Source organism: Myotis davidii, unplaced genomic scaffold (genome assembly GCF_000327345.1).
Source record: "Myotis davidii unplaced genomic scaffold, ASM32734v1 scaffold125, whole genome shotgun sequence".
In the NCBI taxonomy this organism is placed as follows: domain Eukaryota; kingdom Metazoa; phylum Chordata; class Mammalia; order Chiroptera; family Vespertilionidae; genus Myotis; species Myotis davidii.
The window spans coordinates 2,061,505-2,075,958 of record NW_006299390.1 but is presented as its reverse complement, the minus strand read 5'-3'; the positions used below and the strand labels follow the sequence as shown (position 1 = coordinate 2,075,958).

Below are 14,454 nucleotides of genomic sequence, written 5' to 3'. Positions count from 1 at the left end.
TTTTTTAAACAAGGAGGATTCCTCGAAAAGGAGAAGCCAGCCTCAGGGCAGTACCCAATGGCCGGGAGGGACTTGCTCCTGACTCCCAGGCCTCCTTGGTGTAGAGCTGGACCCCGCCTGGCCCTCTCTTTCAGGGGAGTGACTCCTCCAGCCACCACCCTCCCCTCCCTTTGTCACCTGCAGAGGCCGCGGAAAGGCTGGGCGGGTAGGTGGTTTCACTCTAGTCCCATCCACCTAAACAAGCTTCAGGTTTTCTCTCACTGGCTCTGACAGGACTGCGCGTTTCAGCAGCAGGACTACAGATCCTAAGATAGTGACCCTGCGAGCAGAGGCTGAGCCCCAGGAAGGATGTACCCACAGGCCTGGGCTGAGACAGACAGAGGGCCGGACCCCGTCTGGGGGCCCATGGGCGGCGCTGCTCCGCGAGGCGGCAGGAGTCCACTTACCGCAGTGCGACTGGAAAACCTGTGGCTTGACGACCTGATTACAGGCACTGCACACTACGAGATAGAAGTCGTCATGTGCTGGGTAATGGCCAAATAAGTGCATATCTGTGGGGGAAATGAAAACAGGTGTTTTTGAAAAAGCAATTAAGTCTCAGAGGTGAAGAGCTTCCTCAAGGACAGTTTTTCAAACGAGACACCCGGAAAGGCAATAATCGTCACTGGAGGGAACGTGGCTAGTCATAATGTAGCTCCCCAACTCTCAGAGAATACCTCCTCTTTCACCCTTGGAAATGGCTAGCTGGTGTAGCCGGTAGTGGCCGGGCTCCCTGAGTCCCATGTGATGGGGCATTAGCCTGTCCTGAGAGAGCCATGTGAGCTGGGACCCAAGGAGGCACAAGTTATTTTAGGAAGGGGTCCCCCAAACCCATTCTGACTTAAGCAGAGGTCTCTTAGGTAAGTGAGGGGGAAAGGGGGGGCGGGCAAGATGAAAGGAGCCTCAAAACGAGAGACTTGCATTATTCATCTGACTAACGTTTAGCAAGTGTCCGCATGCACCAGGCACCATGCTCGGTGCCGGGGATGACTGGTGAAGAAGGGCGAGGGCCCTGCTCCCCTGGTGCTCACAGTGAGCAGAGAGAAACATTAAGTAGAGAACCGCACAGGTCATCGTGTGGTCATAACTGTGGCACGTGCTGAGGAGATGTGCAGGGTCCCATCACAGCATGGGATGCTCTGGGGAGACTTCCCTGGGTGGAGCTATTTCCGCTGGCATTAAGGGTGGATGAAGGGATTAGATAAACACACAGCCAGGGGAGGGAGTGGAAAGTGACAGGCCTGCCAGGGAAGGAGGCTTCTGTGCTGGAGGAACCTCTCAGCTGGGACCGAAGAACAAGGGGGACGCCCAGCAGAGGTCAGCCTTGTAGACCGAGATTTCAAATGAGGATTTTGAACCTGATTTCAGGAACAATGGGAACTTACAGAAGGTTTTTAAACAAACAAAAAATGACTGGATCAGACATAGTTACATGGACCAAGAGACATAAACGCATGTGTCCATACAAAAACTTGTACAGGCATGGTCACAGCAGCATTATTCATAATAGCCAAAAGTGGAAACCACCCAGATATTCACCAGTGGGTGAATGGAGAAACAAAATCTGGCATAACCAGACAATGGAATGCTATTCGGCCACGAAAAGGAATACAGTACTGAGACCTGCTACAACATGGGTGAGCCTTGAAAACATTATGCTAAGTGAAAGGAGCCAGACACCAAGGGCCACATATTGAATGATTCCATTTATAGGAAACATCCAGAATAGGCAAAGCTACAGAAACAAAAATTAGATTAGTGTTTGTCTTGGGCAGGGGGGCTTAGAGGGAATTGGGGAGTGACTGTTAAAGGGTGCATGGTTTCTTTTCTTTTTTTAAAAATGATTGATTTTAGAGAGAAAAGGAGAGAGAGAGAGAGAGAGAGAGAGAGAGAGGGAGAAACATTGATTTGTTGTTGTTCCATTTATTTATGCATTCACTGCTTCTTGTATGTACCTTACCAGAGATTGAACCCGCCACCTTAGTGTATTGGGATGATGCTCTGACCAACTGAGGCAACTGGCCAGGGCCTGAGGTGATAAAATGTTCTAAAATTGATAAAGGTGATGGCTGCCCAACACTGTGAATCCTATATAATAAAAGGCTAACATGCAAATTGTCCCCGCGACTGGGAGTTCGACCAGATGGCGGGGCTGGCCAGCCAACTGCCCACACCCCACCACAGCTCCCCCTGCCCCCAGCCAGCCCCGCCCCCGATCGCCCCCAACCCACCGCAATCGGGTGTGGGGCCAGCTGGCCAACCTCCCACTTCCCTTCCCCCTGGCTGGCCCTAATCAGCCCGATCAGGGCTGGCCAGCCGGACCCTACCCGTGCAAGAATTCATCCACCGGGCCTCTAGTATACTATAAACCACTGAATAGTATACTTTAAATGGGTGACTTGTTTAGCATATGAACAAAAGTTGTCAAAAAAAAAAAAAAAGAGAGAGCAGTTCTGAGGAAACAGGCGGTCACATCTCCTTGTGCACCGCTGGGTGGAGGCAGGACCCTGGAGACACCTGGCCTACTTCTCAGCCCACTAGCTCTAGAGACACCTCAGCCCTGAGAGCAAGGCTCTTATGAATCACCAGAGAGCTGACGGAGGAATTGAGACAGTGTAAGCACGACAATGCCTTCTGACACAAACCCCTGGAACAACTTCTCCCCAACTCCCTGAGCCCTCACTGCTAGACCCAACCAGTGTTTTTAACAGAAAACACCAGACACACAATGGTTTCCCCCAGCTGCAGGGCTAGGCCACAGGGAAGAGCTGAGTTCCTCATGATACGGGGCCGGCTCTTTAATAACCAAGCAAATGTTTCATTAACTAAGGTACACATCACGGCTCTGCGTTCTTTCCTCAAGGCAGCCTGCTTCTTAGTGGGAAGTAGAAGCGACACCTTTGTCGTATGCAAGGAGCTGAGGCCCCTGTTCCCCAGGAGGAGGCGTGTTTCTAGAAGGGGGAGGCCGGCTCCCCCTGCAGGGTCCTGCTCGGGTTCCAGGTGCACGTGGACCCAGCGCGCCCACAGCACGTGACGGGACAGGGCTGGGGACTAGGGTGCACTGAATTTCCAACTTGCTGGTGGTCCTGGGTGAGCCCCCTGATTTCCCCACTCTAGGACTCGACTCTATTTCCACTTCTGACTAAGACTTGTTACCGAAGGGGAGCATTATTAGTCAGTGCCTGGTGGGCGGGGGCCTGTGGAAGCAGAGGTTGAGAGAGAACCCAACTGCGACAAGAGTCCGGTGGGGTGAGGAGGCCCCCGCTGGGCCCACCCAACGTGCCCGGGGCCTCGGTTCGGAGCCGCGCAGCATGGAAGGGATGCCTCTCACTTCTGAACGGCCGACACCCTGCTGTTTTACTTTTTACTTACGGGTTGTTTTTATCATGAACATTTTTAACAAATAACAAAAGTGATCCATGTTCTTTGAAGATACATTTGAAAACTACAGAAAAGCAAAACACACACACACACAAAACGTCTCTGGCAACCTTTATTAACACCTTGCATCTCATTTAGATTTAGTTACATTTTATATCCAGGAACATGTGAGACCAGGAGCTGGAGGACTAAGACACTTATTAATTCAACAAACCTTACTGAGCTGCCTTACACCATTTCTGCAATAGATCTAAAGGAATAAAAGAAATTCATTAGCTTTTTAAAAAACAAGCATTAACAAAAATTTCTTGAGCACCTACTCTGTGCCAGAAGCTGTACCAAGAGCTGGAAGCTGAGACCAGACACTGCAGGGTGTGGGCACTGTGTCTGCACCTTTGCTATACACGCCAGATGACCTGGGAGGCCTGGCGGGATTCCACCGGATGTACCACTGTTTCTGTATTCCTTTGGAAATCTGCGGGGCCTCCACCCTGTGCCCCACACACCTCTTATGTCAGGGGTTGAGGGTAAAGGTCAGGCTGGTCAGAGACTGGCCACCTGGGGGGGTGTTGCACTCCAGGCCCTTCACTCCACTGGGACTTTTCTTGATTTCGTCTAAGGCAGCTTCAACTTTGCACACGTCTGCTCAGAGCATGTCTTCTGTAGAAATCGAGAAAACCTGCTTGCCTACGTGATCCATTCCTCAGTGGGCCGACCTTAGAATTTCCTCTACAGACTGCCCAGTTCTGAGAACCTGGCAGATGGGGAACAAGATAAGGGCACTTGGCCGCTCGCAAGACCACCACTTCGGGTGGCTGGTGATCACAGTCATGTGCTGTTTGCTCAGGGAGGAAGGACAGGAAGAACTGAAAATTAGTATGCTCAGCACAAAGCTAGGTATTCTATTCTCTCTCTCTCTCTCTCTCTCTCTCTCTCTCTCCCTTCCTACCCTAAAACATTCAGTGCACAGTTAAAGACAAAACCAGTGGTTTGTTGAGGTGGGCTTGTGCAGGTTGGAAGAGCCAGCTGTGCATGTCTCTTCCCAACCCCTTCAGTGATACCACGGTGGCAGCTTGAATCAGCCATCTGTGAGCATTCACACCAGTGGTTCTCAATCTTCCTAATGCCGCGACCCTTTAATACAGTTCCTCATGTTGTGGTGACCCCCAATTTCATTGTTACAAATTGAACATAATTAAAGCATAGTGATTCATCACAAAACAATATGTAATTATATATGTGTTTTCCGATGGTCTTAGGCAACCCCTGTGAAAGGGTCGTTCAACTTTCAAAGGGGTCACTACCCACAGATTGAGAACCGCTGATTTACACCATGGAAATGGGCAAACTCTACAGATCAGGTCTTTTCTTTTAGAGCGCTGGTTGTTAAACATTTACCAGTGCACCACTGAATAAAAATGGGAAAAAGAGGGAGAGTGAAACCACCTGTGACAACACTGCCTAGGGCAGTGGTTCTCAACCTTGGCTGCACATTAGAATCACCTGGGAATCGTTTTAAAATCCTGATTCCTGGGCCGCATCCTCCGGAAATTCTGTTTCTTTGTGACTAATGTTGTGGCCCCACCCCATAACAAAGAAACAGAATTTCCGGAGGATGCGACCCAGGAATCAGGATTTTAAAATGATCCCCAGGTGATTCTAAGGTGCAGCCAAGGTTGAGAACCACTGACCTAGGGGAACCACTGCTGACAGAGTAGTATTCCTCCTTCTAGACTTCGTTATGTGATAACATCATCTTAGTTAATCCTCATAATTAATCTGTGAAGTTACCATTATCACCACTTTGCAGGCAAGGAAACACAAGTAACGTAATTTGCTTGAGATTCGCAGCTGCGATTTGTAAAGGGGAATGAGATTCCATGACACGGACTCTGAAGCCAACGCCCCCTCACGTTATCAACTTCGTCTAGCAAAACGGGCCTGTTCCCTGACAGCACCTGAGGCAACGGCAGCCTTCACTTCCCCGACACCCACCCAAAACCCACCCGGAAGGTAGTGGAGGGGCGGGGGGACCAAGCTCAGCTGTGATGGAAGGAGAAACACTGTTTAGGAAACGGAGTAGTTTCTACAAAAGTAAAATAACTGATTTCCTGTGTCGTTGCTTAACTGTTTCTTAAGTTAATATTGAAAAAGGAATGGACAGGACGGGAGTAGCACTGTATTGGAGACACACAGCTTTCTGAGGGGAGCACTTCTGACAAAGTCACATGCGTGTGCATCAACGTTAGTTGGGATCCGTACTCGCTTTTCGAAAATGGCTGCAGCGAAGGAAAAGACCGGGTGGCACCCCCGCCTCACTGTTTGCACAGGACTTGTTTCTAAGATGGGAAGGCAGCTGGTTTTGTAGATTTAGGATCAAACTAGATGCTGTGCACTTTTGAATCTGCCCCCAGACACCTTCCAAAGCTCGGGACTGGCATTATGAAGCCACAACTGGTGAGAGTTTAAAAGATGCAAACCGTGAGAAAGAGTGAAGAAGGTCTGACTCCTTCCTCTTGCGAGTGGGAACGCCACGTAAGCACAGGGTGCCGGAGAAGCTGCGGGGAGCAGGCCCGCTTTGAAGGCAACGGGCCAGCTCACCAGCCGCGGCTGACACCTGTGCTCGCCGCAGAAACCCCGCAGTGGGAAAAGAAAGCAAGACACACAACTCTGAATTTTAGTTTCCTAAAAAAAGGTAAAGTCCCGGAGAAAGGCTTGGCTTCCCTAAAAGTCTTTGCCAGAGTTGTGAAACCACCTCAGTTGCGATAGGAATGATAAAAATGGCAAGGTAGTACTTACTACTCTAGTATAAAGACCATTGCATTGCATTTTAAAATCATGCCCCCCCCCGCCACACACACACTTTTAACTGACTCTGAAAAATATTGAAATGAAGACACTGAAATGGATTTATGTAGTTTCAACACTCCAGGCCCTCTCCACTGCGAGTCCTGCTTGCAGTGCAAACCTCTGCCCGCGGTGGGCGCCGGGCACAGACCCTGGTTGAACCCCAGGACGTGACACCCAGCGACGACAGCCAGCGAGCCGGGTGTTACTGGACTCCTTTGGAAAACTATCAAAAAGATGAGCTGGTTGCTGGCAGCGGTTTTGATCTGTGGGCTTCCGCCCACATAAACTCAGACGTGGGAAATTATTGGGAAGAACAGTCAGTGTGTCAAGGACGCACGTGGCTGCCTCCAAGCGGATGGGGATCCGGACACGGAAAGGCACCTACAGAAATGAGGCGTGTCAGATCAGAAGGAGCGCCCCTCGCGCCGGGAGAGGCTGGTCCTCTGAGCCCTCCGCCCCCCGCCCCCCAGCACCTAGTCTTAATGTGCTCATTATACAGTTTTTATTAATTCATCTTTTCTCTCTGCTAGTGGAGTTTTCAGCTGCATTTTAATCACTTATGTCAGACGGAAAGCTTGAGGGGATAGAAAAAACGCTTCTCCTTTGCTGACAGGGTGATTCTCTTGGTTCCCCAACCCTAAAATCTCCTTCAATTCACAGAACAAAACAACAGGAGGTCTTCAAAGCGGGGGACGCCAGACCTGACACCTCCTACTTCCCCAGTAGAACTTTCAGCTCCCCTCTAGGAAAATGCAAATAAGGCGGCCACTTTCTGTTGTTCAGACCTCTGAAAACCCCGGGCCTGATGGGAGGGCTTCAAAACAGCGAAATCTGGGCAGGGAAACTGAAACCCGGGGCCTGGAAAAGCAGGCCTCGGCGAGCTCTGCAGCATCGATGAGGGCGGCGAGCGAGTGTGTGCGGGTGGCAGGTGCTGAGCTTTCTTCTCAAACACGCCAAGGACTAAAAGGGGCCCCAGCCTCCTCCTGCTGTGGCTGGGCAGGAAGTCACCCCCTGGCAAGGCCCGGGCCAGGAGCCAGGTGGTAGCTCCCCATTATGCTGCAGGCACTATTCTGTCCCGATCCCCAGCCCGACCAGCCCACAAACCCCAACCAGCCCGCACGGCCACGCGAAACAGCAGAGCCTGCTCCCTCAGAAGGGCCTTTGCACACATGCGTTCACGGTGTACCGAGGCAAGGGGGCGGCAGGGGTCCCTTCAGGCCTCGGGCCACAGGGCAGCCCCTCTCACCGGCCTCTCCTCTGGCTTCCACCAGACCTAACAGGACTCTCATCCTGCAGCCGAGGAGGGAAGGCAGAGGGTCCCAGGAGGTGACCACAGCCCAGAGTTTAGAGCAAAAAACTACAGGTCACGGGCCTTGTAAGTTGCAATGCCTGAGAGCTGGGCCCTGGAGTCTGGCAGTCTCGGGTTCAAGTCCTAATGCTCCCATTTGTTTCTCATCTGGAATTAAATGACCTGTGTGAAGAGGCTGGTACACAGTCAGGAAGGAAAAAAAATGCAAGTATTGTTATCTATGGCTTCCTTCCTGTTTCTCCGACTCCCCTGTCCGCTCCGCGGGAAGCCTTCTTTGATGCACCCAGAGGAGAGGCCTAACCTCCCAGACCCTCAGACCATGGCTTTCCCAAGGCAGCAGCAGAGCAACCGGCAGACACCTCTCCCCAGACTGGGGTCTGGAGGACAGGAATCACGACTTTATACCTTCCTAGCCAACCAGTCTGGCACATGGTAGCTGCCTAATAAATGAAGTTCTCAGGAAATCGATTTACTTTTGATGCCCCTTAATTTTCTCTTCTCTCAAAGGGGGATGTTGTAAAGGATAATAAATTGCCCTAATATCCATGTTGTTATCTAAGATTACAAGGTCAATAATGATGTTTATTTGTTCATTCTCTGAGAAAAGGGCTGTGTGAATCTGAGAACACACTCCAGATGGGCCCCCTCAGGGAAGAAGGGGTGAGCTCCTGCCCTCACCATGCTCCGGGCATGAAGGTGGGCTCTGCCTCCTCCGGGAAACACGGCCTCCACCCCCCATCCCCAGTTATGGTTCCTCAGAGCCAGTGTTTGGGGTGGGCTTTAGGGGTGTTTTCTGGGTGTCCCCTCTGGTCCCATTTTCTGTGTCCTCACCTGGGGGCTGCATGGTGTTTTGGACAGTGAGTGCTCAGGGCCTGGAGACCTAGACAGCCCACTCTTCCTGATTTAACTCCGTCCTGTACCACACTGGCCAGCACAGCAGCCAGGTGCAGCCCAGGGCACACTCAGTGATCTGAGTCCAACCTGGCAGAGGATCTGATGAGCTGGCTGGGCAGTGATATCCCTGGTAGCCAAGGGAAGCATTTTGCAAAGGGCTCCCCTTTGCTATGCCTGGCTTAGGCAACCATGCAACAATTTGTCCCTAAAAATATTCCTGGAGATGTAAACTTAGCCCCGATTCTCCCCCTTAAGCAGATTCAGGACAGCCAGGGTCCCCCTGTCCAGTCATACATATCTTTGCCCATCATTCCAGCCAGGTCAGCAGGTCGCTTCTGGCCTGACATCCTTACCTCTGGCCCTTAGGACAGATGAGAAACATGTAATCACTTTGGCTGGTTTCTGGGTCCTGATAAGATATCCTGGCTAAAGTCATTTTTAGAGCAAGGGTAGCTCGAGCTCAGAGATCAGCTTCATGGACAAGAGAGCCCCATTAAGCCCCCACCAAGTCAGCCCCAATGTCCTAGGCCCAGCCTGGGAGAAGTTCTGTGTAGAGGACCAGGATGGGTACAGCATATTCAACTAAGGGCCTGGAGGTAAAAATTGTATAGTTCACGATGACTTAGAGCAGTGGTTCTCAACCTTCCTCATGCTGCGACTCTTTAATACAGTTCCTCATGTGGTGGTGACCCCCAACCATAAAATTATTTTCGTTGCTACTTCCTAACTGTAGTTTTGCTACTGTTATGAATCATAATGTAAATATCTGATCTGCAGGATGTATTTTCCTTGTTACAAATTGAACATAATTAAAGCATAGTGATTAATCACAAAAACAATATGTAATTATATATGTGTTTTCCGATGGTCTTAGGCGACCCCTGTGAAAGGGTCGTTCGACCCCCAAAGAGGTTGCGACCCACAGGTTGAGAACCGCTGACTTAGAGAAGAAAAACACCAAACTATTGGGGGAAATTCCAGTCCGTTCCCCATGCTTCATGCCTAGTGGCACTTAAAAGGCTGATTAGTAGAGAGGACTGTGACTCACTAGAGTCATCACCAGGCGCCTTCCCTCTCAGGTTCTCCCAGCTGGGTCACTGAAATGTTTAAATGTTCACTGAAATCCTGATGCTCACATTACCTCCAACTTGAGGACTACAGTTGGGATAATATTTGTTTTTGCAACATCACTATGCCTCCCTGGGCATTTTTTCTCAACGCTCCTTCAGGAGGCCTCGCTCTGCATCTCTGGAACAGGCATTTCCGACCGCGAGCCTCCCCAGTCTGTGTGCGGGCAGCTTCCAAGTGACTGGGGTGACTCGGCACCCCCATCTTGGGCATTTCCTGGGTCCAGGTGAGTCTCCTAGCGTAGTCTGTGATGCCCTCCCTTTCCCACCCACTCAGAGAGATCTCTGTGGGGTGGGGGTGGGTACCATATTTAATGGAAGAGGGCAGTGGGTTTGGGGAGAAAGAAGTGATAATGCAATATGATGCTTTTCCTTGCAAGAAAGGTATGATCAAAGAGAATTTTCAGACTGAACAGGACAGTGCTGTTAAGAACAGCTGAAATGGGTCGAGGGGAATCAATAGGACATCTCCTCTAGTGTCTTTTTATTAAGGCTTAAAAAATATTGATTTTAGACAGAGGAAGCTGGAGGGACAGAGGGAGGGAGGTAGGGACATTGTCTGGTTGCCTCCCGCATGCACCCAACTGGGGATTGAACCTGCAACCTGGGTATGTGCCCTGACTGAGAATCGAACTGGTGACCTTTTGGTGCACAGGGGCAATGCTCAACCAACCAAGTCACACCGGCCAAGGCTCTTCTGGTGTCTTTTCATATAGTCCAGTGTCCTGTTGTGGCAATCTAATGGAGTCTGGAGGATGGGCATCTGCATGCTGACTGATCCCTTAGTTCCTTTCTGGCTCTTCAGTTATGATGACTGGTCCAACACAGAGTGTGTCAGGAGAAGGATGAGCAAGGAAGAGGAGAGGAGGGGAGAATACCACATCCATGTTACAAAAGAGCACAAAATTTGAGTGGTTTATTCTTAAAAGGAGTTAGTGAAGGCCATCTATCTATAGTTCATCCATCATTATCTGTCTATCTATCTATCATCTATCATGTCTCATCTATGATATCTGATCTATCATCTATATCTATTTACCTATCATATCTATCACCTATCTCTATCATCTCTATCAATCATTTATCTTGATCTACTTATCCTATATACCCTATTGATTATATCTATATCATCTCTCCTACCATATATCTCTAATTGTCTATCTAATCTATCATATCTATCTCTATTTCATCTATTATCCATCTCTATCATCTTTCTATATATATCTATCAATTATATGCCATTTATCATCTATATAATCATCTATCTTGATATATTCTATCTATATCTATCTTTATCTCATCTATCATCTATCTATTATATCCATTTTATCTCTCTCATCTCTGTCCATCAAACACCTCTCTTGATATATCTATCCTATTTATTTTATCTATCTCTTTTCATCTATCTATCATCTATCAATCATATATATCTATTGTATTTATCTGTCTCCATCTCATCTATGTATCATTTATCTACCTATCATCTCTACCTCTATCTTTTTACCTACCTCTCTGCCTATCGGAGGAAGCATTACATTGATTGAGTCCTGTGGTTCTGAGGTGGACTTCACTCAGTCCGAACCTGTTTTATTGCTACACCAACTGCTACATTTTTGGGGTGATATATGGCTTCACAAAAATAAAAATTAAAATTAAAAAGAAAAAAAGAAACCTAGACAACAGCAAAAATATTAATTAGTGTTCAAGGCTGTATTATAAACTACATGAGAGTGTGGACTACGCCTCCTGCATGGCTTCAAATTCCCTTCCGTTCATGCAGTGGGAGCCAAGCAGAAATCTGAATTGAAATTCTTGTAGGCAACTGAATTCAGCCTTCTCTCTGAAACAGACTTCGGGCTTAAAAAACAAGGGCTGCTCTGAGGCAGACCAGAGAACCTGATGTCTACCACCTTGCTTCTGGAGATTCATATGCCAGGAGGTTCTCACTCTGTCCTAAAGAAAACAAGACGGAGGGCCCTGAGCAAAGGAATGGGGTGGGGATAGGGTACCCAGCTGTCTGTGGGAGTCAAACCGCATGTACTGAGGGCGTTCACAGGCCTCCTAAGAACAGGAAAACGATGAAAGAAGCGCTTCTCTTAGCTTTCGGCACTGTTCGAATATTTTAATTAGGAAATGCACTGAGGCCAGGCCGCATCTACCTCTGAGATGTTCCACCTGCTCCAAATCGCCAATCCGGGAGCTTTCTCAGATGACAGGTTGCCAGACCAAGCTGACATCCGACCCGCGTAGAAGCCCCCCAGGGTCCCTCATGAATGCAGGGAATGTGCATTCCAAAAGGCACTGCACAGGCCTGCGTGAGATGGTCACGGTCGGCAGGCCTCAGCCAGCAAGTTACTGCTCCTACTGCCATCCAGAACATGCAGCAGAGACCACAGAACATGCCCACCCCTGAAAGTGCCCTGTCATTTCCTACCCCCTACCCCCTGCTCCGCTGTGGGGGCTCCGTGAACGCTCTGCTTGCAGATTCAGGAGGAAGGAGAGGTACACTCAGAGCTGGTCAGACTGGGGCCAGGCAAACAGGCGGCCCCAGTGCCTGAGGTCTTGGCGAATCCCACAGCAGTGGGAGTGATTCCTGTCCAGAGGGTCTCAGGCGAGAGAGCCCGGATCCCATGGCACTTGCCAATGGCTCTGAGTGCAAAGCAGAGTTGGCTCTGGCTGTGGTTTATCTGTAACTGACAGAGATTGCGGCAATTTCCCCCCAGAGGGTGTTTGTGAAGGCTACGGAGCCCTGCATGTGCCCGCAGAGATGACAATGATCGCCCAAATGCAGCTGCCACAGCTCAGAGGTAATGTGCCATCTGGCTCCGTTACAAGATGCGTCCACTTGGCACAGCCAGAGGGCAGTGGCAAGAGCTGCTTCATGTCCCCGGGAATCAGTGTCCAAAGCACTCAAGCCATGGGGACAGTCAGGCTGCAGGAAGTGGTTGACAGACGTTCCGGGCATTCCCCCAGGAACAGGTTGCTCACGGGGAAGCCAGAGCTACCCCAGCTGGACCCGCCCCGGCACCAATGCTCATGGAGGTCAGAAATGCGCCTCTGCTCTAAGAAACAAAAGTGCTTGAGCATCGCCTCGCATCTGGGCTCCTCACCCCAGTCACACACAGCTGGTAACGACTCCGATGGGCTGGTGCTCAAAGCCAGCAGCTTTCTGAGCCCAGACGGCCGGGAAGAAAAAATCCACCATGAGAGGATTACAGAAAGCTGTTTTAAGGTAATGGAAAATAGGATCGATCAGCTGGAGGAGAAAATCACAGTGTCTTCAATCACAAATCAAGCATGAAGCCAGTTCTGTGCCCAAGGAGAAACGGGCAACTCAGCAAAGTTCCTGAGGCTCTGGGTCTGGTCATGCCCCTGGGCGCCAGTTCACCTCCCACCATGTCCTCCCCCACCCCGCCCTTTCCTTACCCTCCCTCCATATCCCCCAAAGGCCTATACATCCTTCCAGGCCAGCTCTAGGGCCACCTCCTCCAGGGAGCCCTCTTTGATTTCTGCAGAGACAATGAACCCTTTCTCATATGTGCACAGTCCTCTGTATTTACTTGGCCCACTCTGCCTGGTGTTTACAGTGAGTGGTGGATATGCCTGTCCTCCTCCTTTATACACTACTGTTTTATACTAGGATATGGTCTCCAACATTTAATAGTTAAAAATGAAGACTGCCAGAAACATGCTCAATGCTTAAAAGAGTGCCGATGCATCAAAGCTGCCTTACTTTAGACTAAGAACCACTCAGGAGACTTAACTGTGGGGTATCGGGATTAGCAGCACATTTCCACGCTGCCTTCTGCTGGCTGTGCAACGACGGGCAAGCCCCAGAACCTTCTGAATCTGCCTTTCCTCTGCTGGAACACAGTCATCAGACCTTCCCCAAAAGGTTGCTGCAAGGATGAGGTGGCATCTTCTAGGCACTTCACTAAATGCCCATGAAGTTGAACTGGACTTTAGCCTGAATTAGCTAAGGCAAAAGGCAAAGTCTCCGCGGAACACGGCTCAATGTCAAGCTTTTTTTAAATTTTAAATATATTTTTTATTGATTTTAGAGAGGGAGAGAAAGACAGAGAGAGAAACACCAGTGATGAGAGAGAATCATTGATTGGCGGCCTCCTGCAGGCCCCACACGGGGGATTGAGCCCACAACCCAGGCATGTGCCTTGACGGGGAATAGAACCATGACCTCCTGGTTCATAGGTCAATGCTCAACCACTGAGCTACAGCGGCCGGGCTAGTGTCATGCTTTTAATGAAGGTTCTGGAGCCAGACTGCCTGGATTTAAATCCTGGCATCACCTCCTTGGGAACTTTCTCTGGCCTTGAGTTTCCTCATCGGCCAAATGGGGATGGTAATAATTGGGGAGCTGTCCAGATGAGAAGGGGGTAACATGTCTGGTGCCTGGTGCTTGGGGGGCTCTGAGTAAATGTGAGCTATTATTATGATTTAGAACCAGAGTTTGCATGGAGGGACTTTGAAAACAACAACCCTGCCCAGCTAGTGTGACTCAGTGGTTGAGTGTCGACCTATGAACCAGGAGGTCACGGTTCGATTTCTGATCAGGGCACATGCTTGCGTTGCGGGCTCAATACTCAGTAGGGGGCGTACAGGAGGCAGCCGATCAATGATCCTCTGTTATCATTGATGTTTCTATCTCTCTCTCCCCCTCTCCCTTCCTCTCTGAAATCAATAAAAATATATTAAAAAATAAATAAGAACCACCACCCTGTTGCACTGGAGCAAAACAGTGAGTGTTGAGAAAGAAACCATTGCTAATAGCCACCCAACTATGAACCTCTGTTTACCGCAGGGTGAGCAAACAGGAGGGAGGGGTTCTCAAACTGT

At 49.7% G+C, this 14,454-nt stretch overlaps 1 protein-coding gene across 3 annotated transcripts in view; it reads right to left on the bottom strand.

Moving 5' to 3' along the window:
• ATXN7L1 (ataxin 7 like 1) overlaps positions 1-14,454 on the bottom strand; it is a 240,146-nt gene that overhangs the window by 153,289 nt on the left and 72,403 nt on the right. For all 3 annotated transcript variants that reach the window (XM_006774879.2, XM_006774881.2, XM_006774887.2), the window contains exon 3: positions 447-551. In XM_006774879.2, coding sequence (XP_006774942.1) covers positions 447-551 — 105 coding nt within the window. The remainder of the gene's footprint in view (positions 1-446; positions 552-14,454) is intronic.